This window comes from Opisthocomus hoazin, chromosome 8 (assembly GCF_030867145.1).
Source record: "Opisthocomus hoazin isolate bOpiHoa1 chromosome 8, bOpiHoa1.hap1, whole genome shotgun sequence".
NCBI lineage: Eukaryota > Metazoa > Chordata > Aves > Opisthocomiformes > Opisthocomidae > Opisthocomus > Opisthocomus hoazin.
Genome location: NC_134421.1, coordinates 19,537,881 through 19,551,650, shown reverse-complemented (window position 1 = coordinate 19,551,650; position 13,770 = coordinate 19,537,881). Strand labels below are relative to the sequence as shown.

Genomic DNA, 13,770 nt, shown 5'->3' with positions numbered 1-13,770 from the left:
CGACCAGCCCTTGCCTCCTGGGGTGTAGGTTGCTCCTACCTGCTCCCACTCACCTGCTCCCTTGCGTGCTCCCGGGAGGAGGCAAGGTGAGACATGTTGCCTGAGCACTTGAGACCAAGGTGTTTTACAGCAGGCAGTGCCTCTGTGCTGGGGCTTTCCCCAGTGGCCAGGACACCAGCTGCGTGGCCAGCGGGGCTTTGCGGCGGCGTTTGGAGCGTGCCCTGCTGTGGCTGTCTTCTCTCCTTGCACCCCCTGGAGCTCCCCTTTGCCCCTTCTGTCCTGTATCCTTCCCTGTCCCGGGGGCAACCTGGGGCTTGCTGCAGATAGAAGGGTTGAACTCCAGGCTGTTATTCATTGGCATGAATACAGTGGCCTCGGCAGCTGGGTGTGAGGACATTTGCAAGCACTCACAGCTTGGCAGGGAGATGCTCCAGCTCTGTGGGCAGGTTTTTGTTCACCCGTCTTTTATACCTGTGGCCTGTAGCTGCAGCCAATGTGCTTAGCTGAGCATGGCTGCCCGGGTGAGTCTGGGGGGCCAAGACGTTGCCTCGGATGCGTGGGCAACTCCTGTTTGTAAACCAAACAGCAGCCTAATGGTCTCTGTGCGATTTACTGCAGTGCAGAAAGGGGAAATAAAAATGTCAGATGGAATAAAACCCCTGTCCTGTCCCATCCCATCCTGGCGATGCAGTCAAGGGGGCCTGCGGCAAGGAGAGCAGCTGCGGGGCTGGGTGGTGTCTGGACCTTGCTTGCGGTCCCTCCCCAGCACTGCGACCCTCTCACTCACACCCAGGGCAGCTCAGCAGCGCTCCAGCCCTCCTTGCACTTGCAGAGAGGTTTCTTGTCACCTCCGTGGGCTTTTGGACCCAGCAACACCTTAATCCTACTCTGTCTGTCTGTCCAGCTGCTTCTCAGATGCTCGTTTTTGGTTTTGGCTGTGCTAGTACCTATCTGGGCTTCTTTCCAGGGGATTTACTTGCTTTCTCAGGAAAACCTGTTTCAGTGTCCCATGACTCATAACGATCTTGTTCAGAAACTACTTTAATTTCTTCTCTTTGCTGGTTAATCCTTCTTAAACTGTGAGCTTTCCTTGGCTCCCCTTGGAGAGCGGGCCGAGGAGGGGGGGGTCCTCCCCGGTTGAGTGAATATTGCTGGGTTCTTGTTTTGTTTTGCTTTGCTTTGCTTTGCTTTCCCCTTCTGACTGCAGGGGTTTTGCTGTTTGTTTGTGCAATGAAGGTAAGCTTTGAGGCAGGCTGGGCTGTGTGAGCGTGACACTGGCAGCAGAGAAGCCAACCTCAGGGCATGCCCTGGGTGCAAACACAGTCATCTCAGGGCAGGCAGGAGCTGGGGCGCAGCAGCCCCATGGGCACTGGGGATGCACCCGTCTGGTCGGACAGGACCAGCCCTGAACTGGCCCCTCCGCCGAGCCTGAGCCCAGTGCTGTGTGCGCCTCCTCCTGCCATACAGACAGAGATTACGAGCTGGCCCCACCGCCACGGATGGCTGGGGGACGGTGGGAAGAACCAAGGGCAGTGCCCGCTGTCACCCTCCCCGCTGCCAGTCGTGTCCCAGCGCTAAACAGCTGGGGACCGAGCACGTGCCGCAAGCGTGGCCGTCACCCCGGGGCCGGCAGCAGTAAGTCTTGTCACATGTGCTGGGGAATGAATGGGCTCAGCAGAAGCCCAGGGACACAAGAACCATGCTTGAGCTTGTGCTCAAAATGCCAAGTAGATGACATGGATTATTCCTATGCTAATGCTCTTAAGAGCTATTCCTGGGGCCGAAGGGGATAAAGAGGCTGATTATTGTGAAATCCATATCCTGCCGAGGTGGGATTTCAACGCCGCTCCCTGCACCCTGCTTTCCGGTGGCGACCATCTGCGCAGAGCTGGGCACCCGGCTGTGTGGGCAGAGGCAGGGGGTGACCCTGGGCTCAGGAGAGGAGCGTGTCTGCGCCTTGGCTCGGTGAGCCCTTTCCTTGTGGGGAAGGCAAGAAGGAAGGGGGAGCTAGCAGGGGGGCTGGTGTGGCCAAGGGGCTGCAGCTCTCCCAGCTGCGGGGTCTTGGCTGGGGGCTCCCATGGCCGTGGTGGATCACCTGTGGGTGATCTCCTGCAAGGGCTGCTCCTCCATCACAGCTGCCTGCAAGGCAAAGCTCAGCTGGTATCTTTCAAAGCTGGCTCAAAGGTCTCACACCTGCACTCAGATCTCTCTGCTGGCTGATGGGCATCCACTTAGGGATAAAGGTTTGCTGAGCCGTGGTGGGATTTTGCGCCACCTTCTCCTGTGCCTGTTTGAACCTTTTAAATAACACCTTTGCAAAAGTGCCCCTCATGCTCTCAGCTACATGAGTGTCACCCTGCCCTGGGCAATTTTCTCCTCCAGTCCCTGCTCTACAGCTTCAAAGTTAGTACCCCAGCTCCAATCAGCTGCTGAAGCTCTCCTGTCTCCTGTCCCATGGCCTCACTGGGCCAGGATGCCCCCAGCACTGGCGCCATCCACCTTGTCCCATTCCTGTGCCCTGCTCCCCTCGTGCCCGTGTGCCTGGCTAGAGAAAACAGCACCCTGCTTCCCGTGGCACAGGCAGCCAAGCAGAGCTGTGTTGGCATCAATGAGGCACCATAACACTTAGGAGATCCCTCCTGTAATCTCCCATAGGTGTTTTTTCTGTCCTGGAATGGTCCACACCTTCATACTGCTCTCCTGATTTTGGCACAGCCCCCACCAGCTCTGCAGTTTGCTGTTGTGCTCCTTTGACATCAAAAAGCACCAGCCCCAGAGAAGAACAAGTGCTTTTGTTCCACTTCACGACATGAGGATGTCTGGAGGAGGGTCCCTGGAGGAGTGCTGGGAGATGAACTGCAAGGGTAACCAGAAGAGGCTACGTGGCACTCTGCCTTGCGGGGTTTTGATCGCAGCGCGCCCCAGGGTTTGGTTGGAGCAATGACTTTTCATGGGAATTTACTTTGGGCATGTTTATTCCCTTCTTGTGTTTTAATTAAACATTCTTGCAGGTAAACTTTGTCGTATACTGCAAGTACATTGCACTGGTTGTACTTAAGTGATGAGACTTATCTCTCAGGGGAAATAGTGTTTGTGATGGCAGTGGGCCAAGACTAAAAGCACTGGGCTTACCTAGGTCTGTCAGTGAGCAGTGCAGAACTTTGCTGCAGATGCCAAACTTCCATTGCCGAAGACACAAGTACTAATTTCAAGTTGGTGACCGTGGGTGATTCTCTTTGCTTGCAGAAGGTTCTGCACCCAGAAGGACATAGAGGTATTTTGTGACTAAATTACTCATTGTAAGTCATTTGCTTAACTCTCTTGCTAGTCCATCCTTCATTCAAACAAACCAGTGCTAGTGCTGTGGAAGAACAAACCATTCTCCAGAAAGATGACTGCAGTTTTTCTGGTGCAAGGTCTCCATCTCGCGCCTCTTCTATACCACACTGCTTTTATTTCCTAGCCCCAAGTTCCCTCTAAACCCACTTTTTCCTAGCTGCAGTAGCTGGGGCTCAGCGCCGCAGGTTGGTGAGAGCATTGTGGACGAACCTGCCCTCCCACCAAGGGGCTTGGTGTGGCTCACCAAGTCTGCACCTCCCTGGGTGGTGTGTGGACAGCCCCACACGGAGGGACTTCTCTCACTGAACTTCAGACATCTTCGTCTGTGCCAGTTGCTCTTGTTTTTTTCATAGTTTGGGAAAGAAATGGGCTTTGCTTTATCTAGCCCTTTTCAGACTTCTGTTTTAAGATGCAGTGGAAGTTTTGGAGGTGCCCGCTGAACGCAAGGGAAGCTCATGTATCAGTGCCTGCATTGCAACATGGATAAGGTTGGTGGGAGGACTCTTCGGTCACTAAAACCTGCCTGTAGCCGCTGGCAGCAGAGGGAGCTGCCACGGTGATCAGATTTGTCACTGCCTTCATTTTTTTGGGATTGCACGTGGCAGACACGTCACGTCTTTATCAACCAGTAGGGCCTTGAAAGTTGCCACTCCCGGTACCATCCCAACCGTAATTAGGTGGGGACACCTAAGGAGTGCAGGAAGCTTTTTGGTCGTGAAGGCATAATCAGGGACAGTTCAGCTTTGCATCTCAGGGTGGCATTGTAAGTTAATCCATTATGAAACACGCCCTGGGAAAAACTTTGAGTTTCAGGGAGAAATGTAACGTCAGATAGAAAATGACCCTGCCAGGAGAGTCAGGATACAGATGGTCCAGTCTTTCCTTGTGTGTACAGGAGACTTGAGGTCGAGCCTGAAGGTTTGAACTTGGTCTCCCACATCCCCAAGCTTTTCCTTGATCAGTTGCTTTTAGCAGTCAGTTGGCTGCTTCTGCCCCCAGTGGCATAAACCCAGACAGCCTGTACTGATGTGACCAGCTGGCCAGGTGGCTTGACTGATAGCAGGAGATAGGCCAGACACACAAGTCTAAAGGGAATCCATATTATATTTTCTTTTGTTTTTGTTCCTAACACATCAGGACTGAGTTGAACAGGTGGCTGCCTGCCCATTTATTCCTAAAAGCCATTCATACAATTAATTAGGCTGCTATTAAGTGACAACATCACCAGTTAAGCGTGCATCTTTGCTAATTAAATAATTGCTTGCTGTGAAAAACCTCACAATTTAGTAATTTATTGCTAATCCTGTTATATATACACAAATATACACAGGTACATACACATATGATGTACACAGATATTTACATGCACGCAGACTTCCTACATGCTTTGTTTATTTCCAAGGACAGGATATTCCAGTCCGGGGCACTTCACATGGACTCCATGAATTTCTACTTTGACATGTATATTGTACTATTTTGTAATCTTTGGCTAGATTCCACATTACAGCATTAACCTTTTGTTGTCCAGAGCCTGTTACTGTTAAACTCTTCATTCCTAACAAGTCTGCTCCGATCTCTAGGCTTTTGGCTAGGTGGGACTTAATTCACACATTTTTTGTGAAAACCTGCAGTCTCTTGGTACTCTTATGGTGCTTTTTTGGCACATCAGAGTTTCCCAGAATGGCAGCATTTTTTTCTGCCCGGCTTTTTTGACAAAAGGGATTGTTGTTAGAGATGTTTGGGGTTGTTTGTTTGTTTGTTTCTGTTCTTCTCAACCTGTTTGCTTAATGCTCTTTGTGGGGGCAGTTTCACATTCTAGCCTTGATGGCCCAGGCGTTGTTATGCACCTGGCCTTTGGGTTGTTGCACAAGTTTATACAACCAAAGAGAAGAAGAAACCTTTATTATTGAATGTGTAGATCTCACCTGAAATCAAGGTTATGGCAGGACTCAGGAGTCACTGAAGAGATGCTGAGCTGAAATTAAGAGGTGGAAGACTTTTGATGAGAGGTCTCATAAAAGTCTACTGGGAAGACAGACTAGCCCCAGAGGAATACTGTGCTGTGGCTTGGCAAAAAAAGTCACAGCAAGAGAGGCTGTGAGGCACAGAGAGTGGCTGATTCATGGAGTATAGTTAATGGAGGATATCAGATTTAAATGGCTGCTCGGAGAACTGCGCTGTATCCATCAAGAAATGCAAGCAGGAATGTACCTTCAAAAAGCGAACAGAAAATACGATGCTCCTTTTCTTAGAGCCTTGCAATGGTGCAGCATCACTGGTATTGCTTAATGGACACTGCTGATATACACAATGTCATGTAAAACAGTGAATACACAGTGAACTGCAACCATACAGTACACTGGAAACAAGAGATGAGCAAGTCTGTAAACCAAGGTGGTCTTGTACTGCTCCCTCTGCACTGGGGATAGGTAGGGCTGAGGATGAAAGTGTCCAGGGCAGTTTGAGCAGGGAAAGAGTTCTCATGTAGAGCGTGCAGAAAAAAAGTGGCCTCATGCCAAGTTCAGTGGGGCTGGAAATGCACCTCCTGCAATTAAAAATATGGAGCGATCCCTAAGTAATGGGAGTTCAGAGAGGAGATCTGGCAAAGCTGTGAACATCTGATGATTTTGGATAACTTAAGATTTAGCTATCCAGCAGCTCATAGCTTCACTGATGGTATTTAGGGCAAGGTTGTCTCACCCTGGTCCTGGTCTGAAGAGAAGGCGTGAGAATATCAAAGCTCTACAGGAGAAATAGGGACCAGAGTTTATTTCTGTTACGCTGCTTTCTGCGTGGAAACCAGGAGATGTTCCGAATGGGCGGTAGCATGAGCTCTCTGCAGCTGGTCTGGGAAGTTCACTGCCCTGGGAAGCCATTGAATTAAATAGATACTTCATCTGAGGATGGCTGGGGTGGGGTGGCTGGAACAGCTTGATGGAGCATTAACACCGTTAGCTGCTTATTCAGGGAAGGGTAACAGTGCTTAGGGCCATCTGATGATCACCATTGAGCTAGGATCCTTAGCTGAATGTAGATAATCAGACGGCTGGAAGCAGTCCTTTTTCAATCTTTTATATCTCTCTGGTGTCCTGTTCTGATGACTTGATTATTGGTTGCTGCCTTAAATAGGTTCCCAGTAAAATCCTCATTCTTTTCATGTTGTAATAGGATTATCATACAAGATGAGGATGTTTGTACCTAAGCCAAAATACACAGCAGTTTGCATGTGGAATAAGTAAAACCATCTAGAAATTGAATTTTCTAAAGATCAGTACAAATCTCTTCAAACAGGCCCAACCCACACGGAAAATGCAAGTTGCTGTTGAATCAATAAGCAAGCAACAAGTTTCAAGGCTGTGCCAGGAAAACAGGGAAATGCTTCGCCTGTCTGATACCTCTTCACATCCTTACCGACGGGGGAAGTTTTTTTTCTGCCATCAGTTACTGATTCACTCAGGCCAGGGAAGGGCTACTTTCCAGTTTGGTTTGAATGACGGTCCTCTAATCAGCCGGAGAAAAGGAGTCACTTATATAAGCCAAGGGAAAGGAAATGCTTCTGCGATACGGCTCGCGTGAATAGCTAGGACTGAGTGCTGGTTGGCTCCTGAGGTCCGGCTTCTGCATCTTCTCACCCTATTTCGTTAGGGTTGTGTTGACTGGGACAAGTGGCAATCTGCAAGGCTTTCCTCTTCTTACTGGTCTTTCTTTTTCAAGGCAGTCGGTGAAGGCAAATGGAAGACATGACCCCCTCCTCAGACAAAGAGCTCAACGGGCTAGATAACCCCAGCTTCATGGTGAGTCTGCTCGTCTCTGAAGGGTGATTCTTGCATGAACGGGTGCGAGCCCTGCGAAAAGAGGAGAAAGGGAAAGCCAGGGTGCTCAGACTGGCTGCAAGGATGCTGGTGTGTGGTGTCTCGGCTCCTTTATCAACAGGAATCTGAGGAATGATTCCCTCACTACAGCCTGCTGCTGCTGCAGACTCAGCATCCTTTATACTCTCTGGTGCCCTTTTCACTTGTTTTCTCCCCATTATTTTAAAAATGATAGAGCAGATGAATGGCAGGACAAGTGTATCTGTACTGAAAAGCAAATGAGCTTGTGGGTCCTTGTGGCTGTGTCCCTGGGTAAAGCATTTTATGTGTTAATTAGTAAAATTACAATAGAGATTTAGCTTAGTGAAGAGTGTGTTTCTTTGTCTTCTGGATCTATTTCCAGTGGGGTAAACTGGCAGAGAGGTGGGGGAAAAAGGGTTATGAGAGTCAGCAGGGAGAACACCCTGTAGGGTTACAGCAGGGCGGTAGCAGCTGTAAATGATGTGTCAGTTCAGGGGTGTGCAGTGCGCTGGAAACTCTGCGGGCTGTGCCAGCCCTAGGGCGAGGGCTGGGGGCACGGCAGCCCCCCTCCTGTCTCACGGCAGGGACAACCTCCATTAAGAACCAAAAGAGCGGCTTATGTTCTGACAGCAGGTGTGAGAGGGGGGTCCTGACACCATCTTTGTGCCGGGGTACAGACCACCCACCTGGGGGACCCTGGAGGAGGCATTTAACCTCCTGGTGTCTGGGTCTGCAATTTCTCAGGTAGCTCTTGGTGAGCTGGCTGTGGGCAGCAGGGTGCTGTGCCCACTGCAGGCAGAGCCTCAGGGAGGAGCTCCGAGCAATGCAGAAATTTTCTTTTGCTATTGCTAATGGTGTCCGTTTCTACCTATTCTGCCATAATGCAGATCAGGCTTGTGACTTCCTCTGGTTTGAGTCACCCCAAAGGAGGTAGAAGACAGAGGTCTTTTGCCTGTGGTCCAAGCAGCTCAGTTTCTGGCTGCCTTCCTGATGTGCTTATTTAAGATGCTGTTGAGGGCCGTGATGCTGTGCCTGAAGCCTGATTTATGTGGAGGGTGTCCTGGTCCCCTGGGTTTGTGGGGGAAGCTGGGCTGAGAACCACCAGCAGTGGTTCCCCATTCCCACTCCGGACTGCTCCTGCCTTGTCCTCCTGCCAGCATCTCAGCATCACAGAATGGCTGAGCTTGGAAGGGACCTCTGGAGGTCAAGTTACCCAACCCCTCTGCTCAAGCAGGGTCACCTAGAGCCAGTTGCCCAGGACTGTGGCTAAACAGTTTTTAAGTACCTCCAAGAATGAAGATTCCACAACCTCCCTGGGCAACCTGTGCAACAGGTCACCCTCATAGTGAAAGAGTGTTTCCTGGTGTTCAGATGGGACCTCCTGAGTTTCAGCTTTAGCCCATTGCCTCTGGTGCTGTCTTGTCCTGTTATCTCCACTGCATCCTTCTCCTGCTGAGCCCTGCTGGCTCCTGGGGAGGGTCAGGCATTCATGTGATGGTCATGCGGGGCTGTTACTGGCACAGGCTCTGCCTGGCTGGAATATGCCTCCTGGTTAACGTGGGAAAAGCCGCAATGCAAGGCAAGGAGCTTACTGCTGTCTGCCTAGCTTAGGATTCATCTACCCATGGTGTTATTCAGGAGTAGCTGTCCCCAAATAACTCCGTGCATGGGCAGTCTTAAGTACCTTGCTGTACATTTGTTAATCCACGGCTCAGGCTCTCTTGTTCTGAAATGAAAATGTCTCCACAGGGAGTTATTCAGGAATGCCTTTTCCTCTTGAAGTTCATGCCTGAGCTCAGTTTGAATTAACTCTGCCTTCACCTTTCCATTCTGACATATCTGTAATGCTCCCAGCCTGCCTAGGCTGTATAAACACACTGTGTTTAAAAGGTAGTACGTAGCACATTTTCAACAGCGTGACCTAAAATGGGACTTTGGAGACTCAGCCCTGAGGATGGAAACCTGGAGGTTTCAGGTGAATGATGAAGTCCTTCAGGATTAATCTTCCACACCTGCAAAATCTACAGCTGAATGTAACATCAGTTTTTCATTCCTATTCCCTGACCGCAGCGTTAGATGTTTGCCTCCATTGGTGGGCAGGCCATGAGCGTTACTGCAGCCACCTTGCTTTGCTGGGCATTTCCATGTCTTGAGGTTCCAGCAGGACTTGGAGGATTAAAAAAAAAAGAGAAAGTTTGGTGCTGACAAACTGGTTGCGCTTCTCCTGAGAGCAGGTTTCTGCCCCTGCCTGATGGAGCAGGTGTCCCAGCCCAGAAAAGCCTGCTGCTGCCAGTGTGCTGAGGACTCACTGGCTAGAGAAGGGTGGAGGAAACAAATGGTTTGGGATCTTAATTAGCTTTCAGGTGGGTTGGAAGGAGGAGCGGGCAACCAGGGGCATTTACTTCGCTTAAAAACTGTGGCAACTGAAGCAAAGCCATACTTTGCTTTCCTTGGCAAAATGTGTTTTTGTATAAATAAACTGTGCAAGACATACAGCTCCCAGGGGAGTCCTGGGGCTTCTGGTTGTGGCTGCCTGGAAGGGGATCCGAGCCTTCCTGGGGGCTATTTCAGACCCCACCACCGCCCTGAGGCCCCAGGTCCCCAGGCTTTTTCCTGGTTCCTCGTGCTGCCCTGGCCATGGGGCATCCCTCCGGGTCCCGTTTCCCAGGGCGGGTGGCTGAGCTGGAGCAGCACCCCGGTGGCCCTGCTTTGAGCTGGCCCCTTTGAAAGAGCCGCTGTGACTCCCTGTCTGCTGGTGTCCCTGTGTTTCACCCCGTTCCTCACAGGTGTGAGGTTTTCTTGTTAGACAAAAGGCAGGTGTGTTTATCGAGGCAGAATGTTTGTAAGGGTGAGTGGGAGGAGACTGGAAAGAGAAGACTTAATAAAATGAAATATAAACCATGCTTCTACTCTGTAATTAGTGGTGGCAAAGTTGGTTTAGCATATTTTATCAAAAGCACTGTTTGAGTGGGACAGCCAGGAGGGACAGAGAAGGGGGGACAGTGCAGCTTTCACCAGTTAACCCACTGCACACTCTTTCCTGCTTCTGGTTGCAGTTTCTCCATCCTTAGCTAGACATTAATGATACTAACACGCTTTGTCCAGATGTCCCTTTGAGGCTGAGACACCCTCTAATGCTTCTTCTAGTCTGGACACACTCCCTTCTGAAGGGAATGGAGGGCCCGATATGCCGGCTGGACCCATCCCACAGGGAAGTCTGCTGCCTCCCTGGGGCCCGGGTTAGGGATGTAGCTAGGAAGCTGCCTGGTCTGGTGCAGCCCTCTGATTATTACCCCCTCTTGGTAATGCAGGTTGGCGGGGATGAGATCATGGAGAGAAGTCGCAAGGCCATCAAAAGGGACTTCAGGGCACTGGGGCGATTTGTTGAAGGATCAGGGGCACAGGTGGTGTTTTCCTCCATCCCATCAGTGGCAGGGAAGAGCACTGAAAGCGGCAGGAGAACTCACCTGATTAACAGCTGGCTCAGAGACTGGTGCCGTCAGTGGAATTTTGGTTTCTGTGATCATGGGGAGGTTTACATGGCACCAGGGCTCCTGGCGACAGATGGAGTCCAGCTGTCTCAAAGGGGAAAAAGGATTCTTGCCCATGAGCTGGCAGGGCTCATCGAGAGGGCTTTAAACTAGGTTCAAAGGGGGAAGGGGATATAACCAGGCTCACTAGAGATGAGCCCAGGCATGGCATGCCAGTGTCGGGGGTGAGATCGACAGCCCAGCTCAAGTGCATCTACACCAATGCACGCAGCATGGGCAATAAACAGGAGGAGCTGGAAGCCATTGTACAGCAGGACAGCTATGGCTTGGTCACCATCACAGAAATGTGGTGGGATGACTCTTATGACTGGAGTGCTGCAATGGATGGCTATAAGCTCTTCAGAAGGGATAGGCGAGGAAAGAGAGGCAGTGGGGTGGCTCTGTATGTTAGGGACTGCTTCGATTGTATAGAGCTCGATGACTGTGATGAAAAGGTTGAATGCTTATGGGTAAAGATGAGGGGGAAAGCCAACAAGGCAGACATCCTGCTGGGGGACTGTCATAGACCACCCAACCAGGATGAAGAGGCAGATGAAGTTTTCTACAAGAGGCTGGCAGAAGTCTCACAATTGCTAGCCCTTGTTCTCATGGGGGACTTGAACTTACCAGACATCTGCTGGAAATACAACACAGCAGAGAAGAAACAGTCTAGGAGGTTCCTAGAGGGTGTGGAAGATAACTTCCTGATGCAGCTGGTAAGTGAGCCTACCAGGGGAGGTGCCTTGCTAGACCTGCTGTTTACTAACAGAGAAGGACTGGTGGGAGATGCGGTGGTCAGAGGCAGTCTTGGGCTTAGTGACCATGAAATGACAGAGTTCTCGGTTCGAAGGGAAGTTAAGAGGGGGGACAGCAAAACCACCACCATGGACTTTCAGAGGGCAGACTTTGGCCTGTTCAGGACGCTGGTTGAGAGGGTCCCTTGGGAGGGAGTCCTGAAGGGCAAAGGAGTCCAGGCAGGATGGACATTCTTCAAGGAGGAAGTCTGAAAGGCTGTCCCCATGTGCCGCAAGATGAACCAGCAGGGAAGGCGACCGGCCTGGCTGAACAGGGAGCTCTTGCTGGGACTCAGGAAAAAAAGGAGGGTCTATCATCTATGGAAGAAAGGGCAGGTGACTCAAGAGGAGTACAGGGGTCTCGTTAGGTCATGCAGAGAGGAAATTAGAAAGGCAAAAGCCAAGCTAGAACTCAGGCTGGCCACTGTTGTAAGCGACAACAAAAAATGTTTTTGCAGGTACATCAACAACAAAAAGAGAGACAAGGAGAGTCTCCATCCCTTATTGGATGCGAGGGGAAATATTGTCAACAAGGATGAGGAAAAGGCTGAGGTACTTAATGCCTTTGCCTCAGTCTTTAATAGTCAGACTGGTTATTCCCAGGATAGTCAGCCCCCAGTACTGGAAGATAGGGAAGAAGAGCAGAACAAACCTCCCATAATCCAGGAGGAAGCAGTTAACAACCTGCTATGCCACCTCGATGCTTACAAGTCTATGGGGGTGGATGGGATCCGCCTAAGAGTGCTGAGGGAACTGGCAGAGGGGGCTGGCCAAGCCACTCTCTATCATCTATCAGCAGTCCTGGCTAACAGGGGATGTCCCAGATGACTGGAGGATCGCCAGTGTGACACCCATCTACAGGAAGGGCCGGAAGGAGGATCCCAGGAACTACAGGCCTATCAGCCTGACCTCGGTGCCGGGCAAGATTATGGAGCAGTTCATCTTGAGTGTGCTCACCGGGCACGTGAAAGACAACCAGAGGATCAGGCCCAGCCAGCATGGGTTTGTGAAAGGCAGGTCCTGCTTCACCAGCCTGATCTCCTTCTGTGAGCAGGTGACCCGCCTAGTGGATGAGGGAAAGGCTGTGGATGTCATCTACCTGGACTTTAGTAAGGCCTTTGACACTGTTCCCCACAGCATCCTCCTGGAGAAACTAACTGCCCATGGTTTGGTTGGGTGTGCTCTTTGCTGGATAAAGAACTGGCTGAATGGCTGAACGCAGAGAGTGATAGTGAATGGAGTTAAATCCAGCTGGGGCTGGTCACGAGTGGTGTCCCCCAGGGCTCAGTTTTGAGTCCGGTCTTGTTTAATGTCTTTATCAATGATCTGGATGAGGGGATTGAGTGCTCCCTCAGTAAGTTTGCAGATGACACCAAGCTGGGCAGGAGTGTGGATCTGCTTGAGGATATGAAGGCACTGCAGAGGGATCTGGACAGACTGGATCGATGGGCCGAGGCCAGCTGCATGAGGTTCAACAAGGCCAAATGCCGGGTCCTGCACTTTGGTCACAACAACCCCATGCAACGCTACAGGCTTGGGGAGGAATGGCTGGAAAGCTGCCTGGCAGAAAAGGACCTTGGGGTGTTGGTCGACAGCCGGCTGAACATGAGCCAGCAGTGTGCCCAGGTGGCCAAGAAGGCCAAAGGCATCCTGGCTTGTATCAGGAATAGTGTGGCCAGCAGGAGTAGGGAGGTGATTGTCCCTTTGTACTCAGCACTGGTGAGGCCGCACCTCGAGTACTGTGTTCACTTTTGGGCCCCTCACTACAAGAAGGACATTGAGGTGCTGGAGCATGTCCAGAGCAGGGCAATGAGGCTGGTGAGGGGTCTAGAGAACAAGTCCTGTGAGGAGTGGCTGAGTCACTGTTCAGTCTGGAGAAGAGACAACTCTACAACTACCTGGAAGGAGGCTGTAGCGAGGTGGGTGTCAGTCTCTCTTCCAAAGCAGCAAGGGATAGGACAAGAGGGAACAGACTCAAGTTGTGGCAGGGGAGGTTTAGATTAGATATTAGGAAAAATTTCTTCACTGAAAGAGTGGTCAGACATTGGAACAGGCTGCCCGGGGAGGTGGTTGAGTCCCCATCCCTGGAGGTGTTCAAAAAAACCTGTAGATATGGCACTTCGGTATATGGTTTAGTAGGCATGGTGGTGTTGGGTGGATGGTCGGACTTGATGATCTTAGAGGTCTTTTCCAACCTATGATTCTATGATTCTATGCATGTAAAAATTTTCCATAGATGTTTTTACATTCGTTTTAATTTCCCCTCCTTGCTTT

The 13,770-nt window shown here is 50.9% G+C and overlaps 1 protein-coding gene across 2 annotated transcripts in view; it reads left to right on the top strand.

Annotated features, from left to right (window-relative positions):
* Nucleotides 1-13,770, top strand: part of LOC104334492 (solute carrier family 23 member 1) — a 34,102-nt gene that overhangs the window by 891 nt on the left and 19,441 nt on the right. The window contains exons 2-3 of one of the 2 annotated variants that reach the window (XM_009940134.2): nt 2,656-2,864; nt 7,058-7,133. In XM_009940134.2, the coding sequence (XP_009938436.2) occupies nt 7,071-7,133 (63 nt within the window). In that variant the 5' untranslated portion in view covers nt 2,656-2,864; nt 7,058-7,070. Of the gene's footprint in view, nt 1-2,655; nt 2,865-7,053; nt 7,134-13,770 lie in introns of both variants that reach the window. The other variant, XM_075428758.1, reaches the window with a different exon arrangement.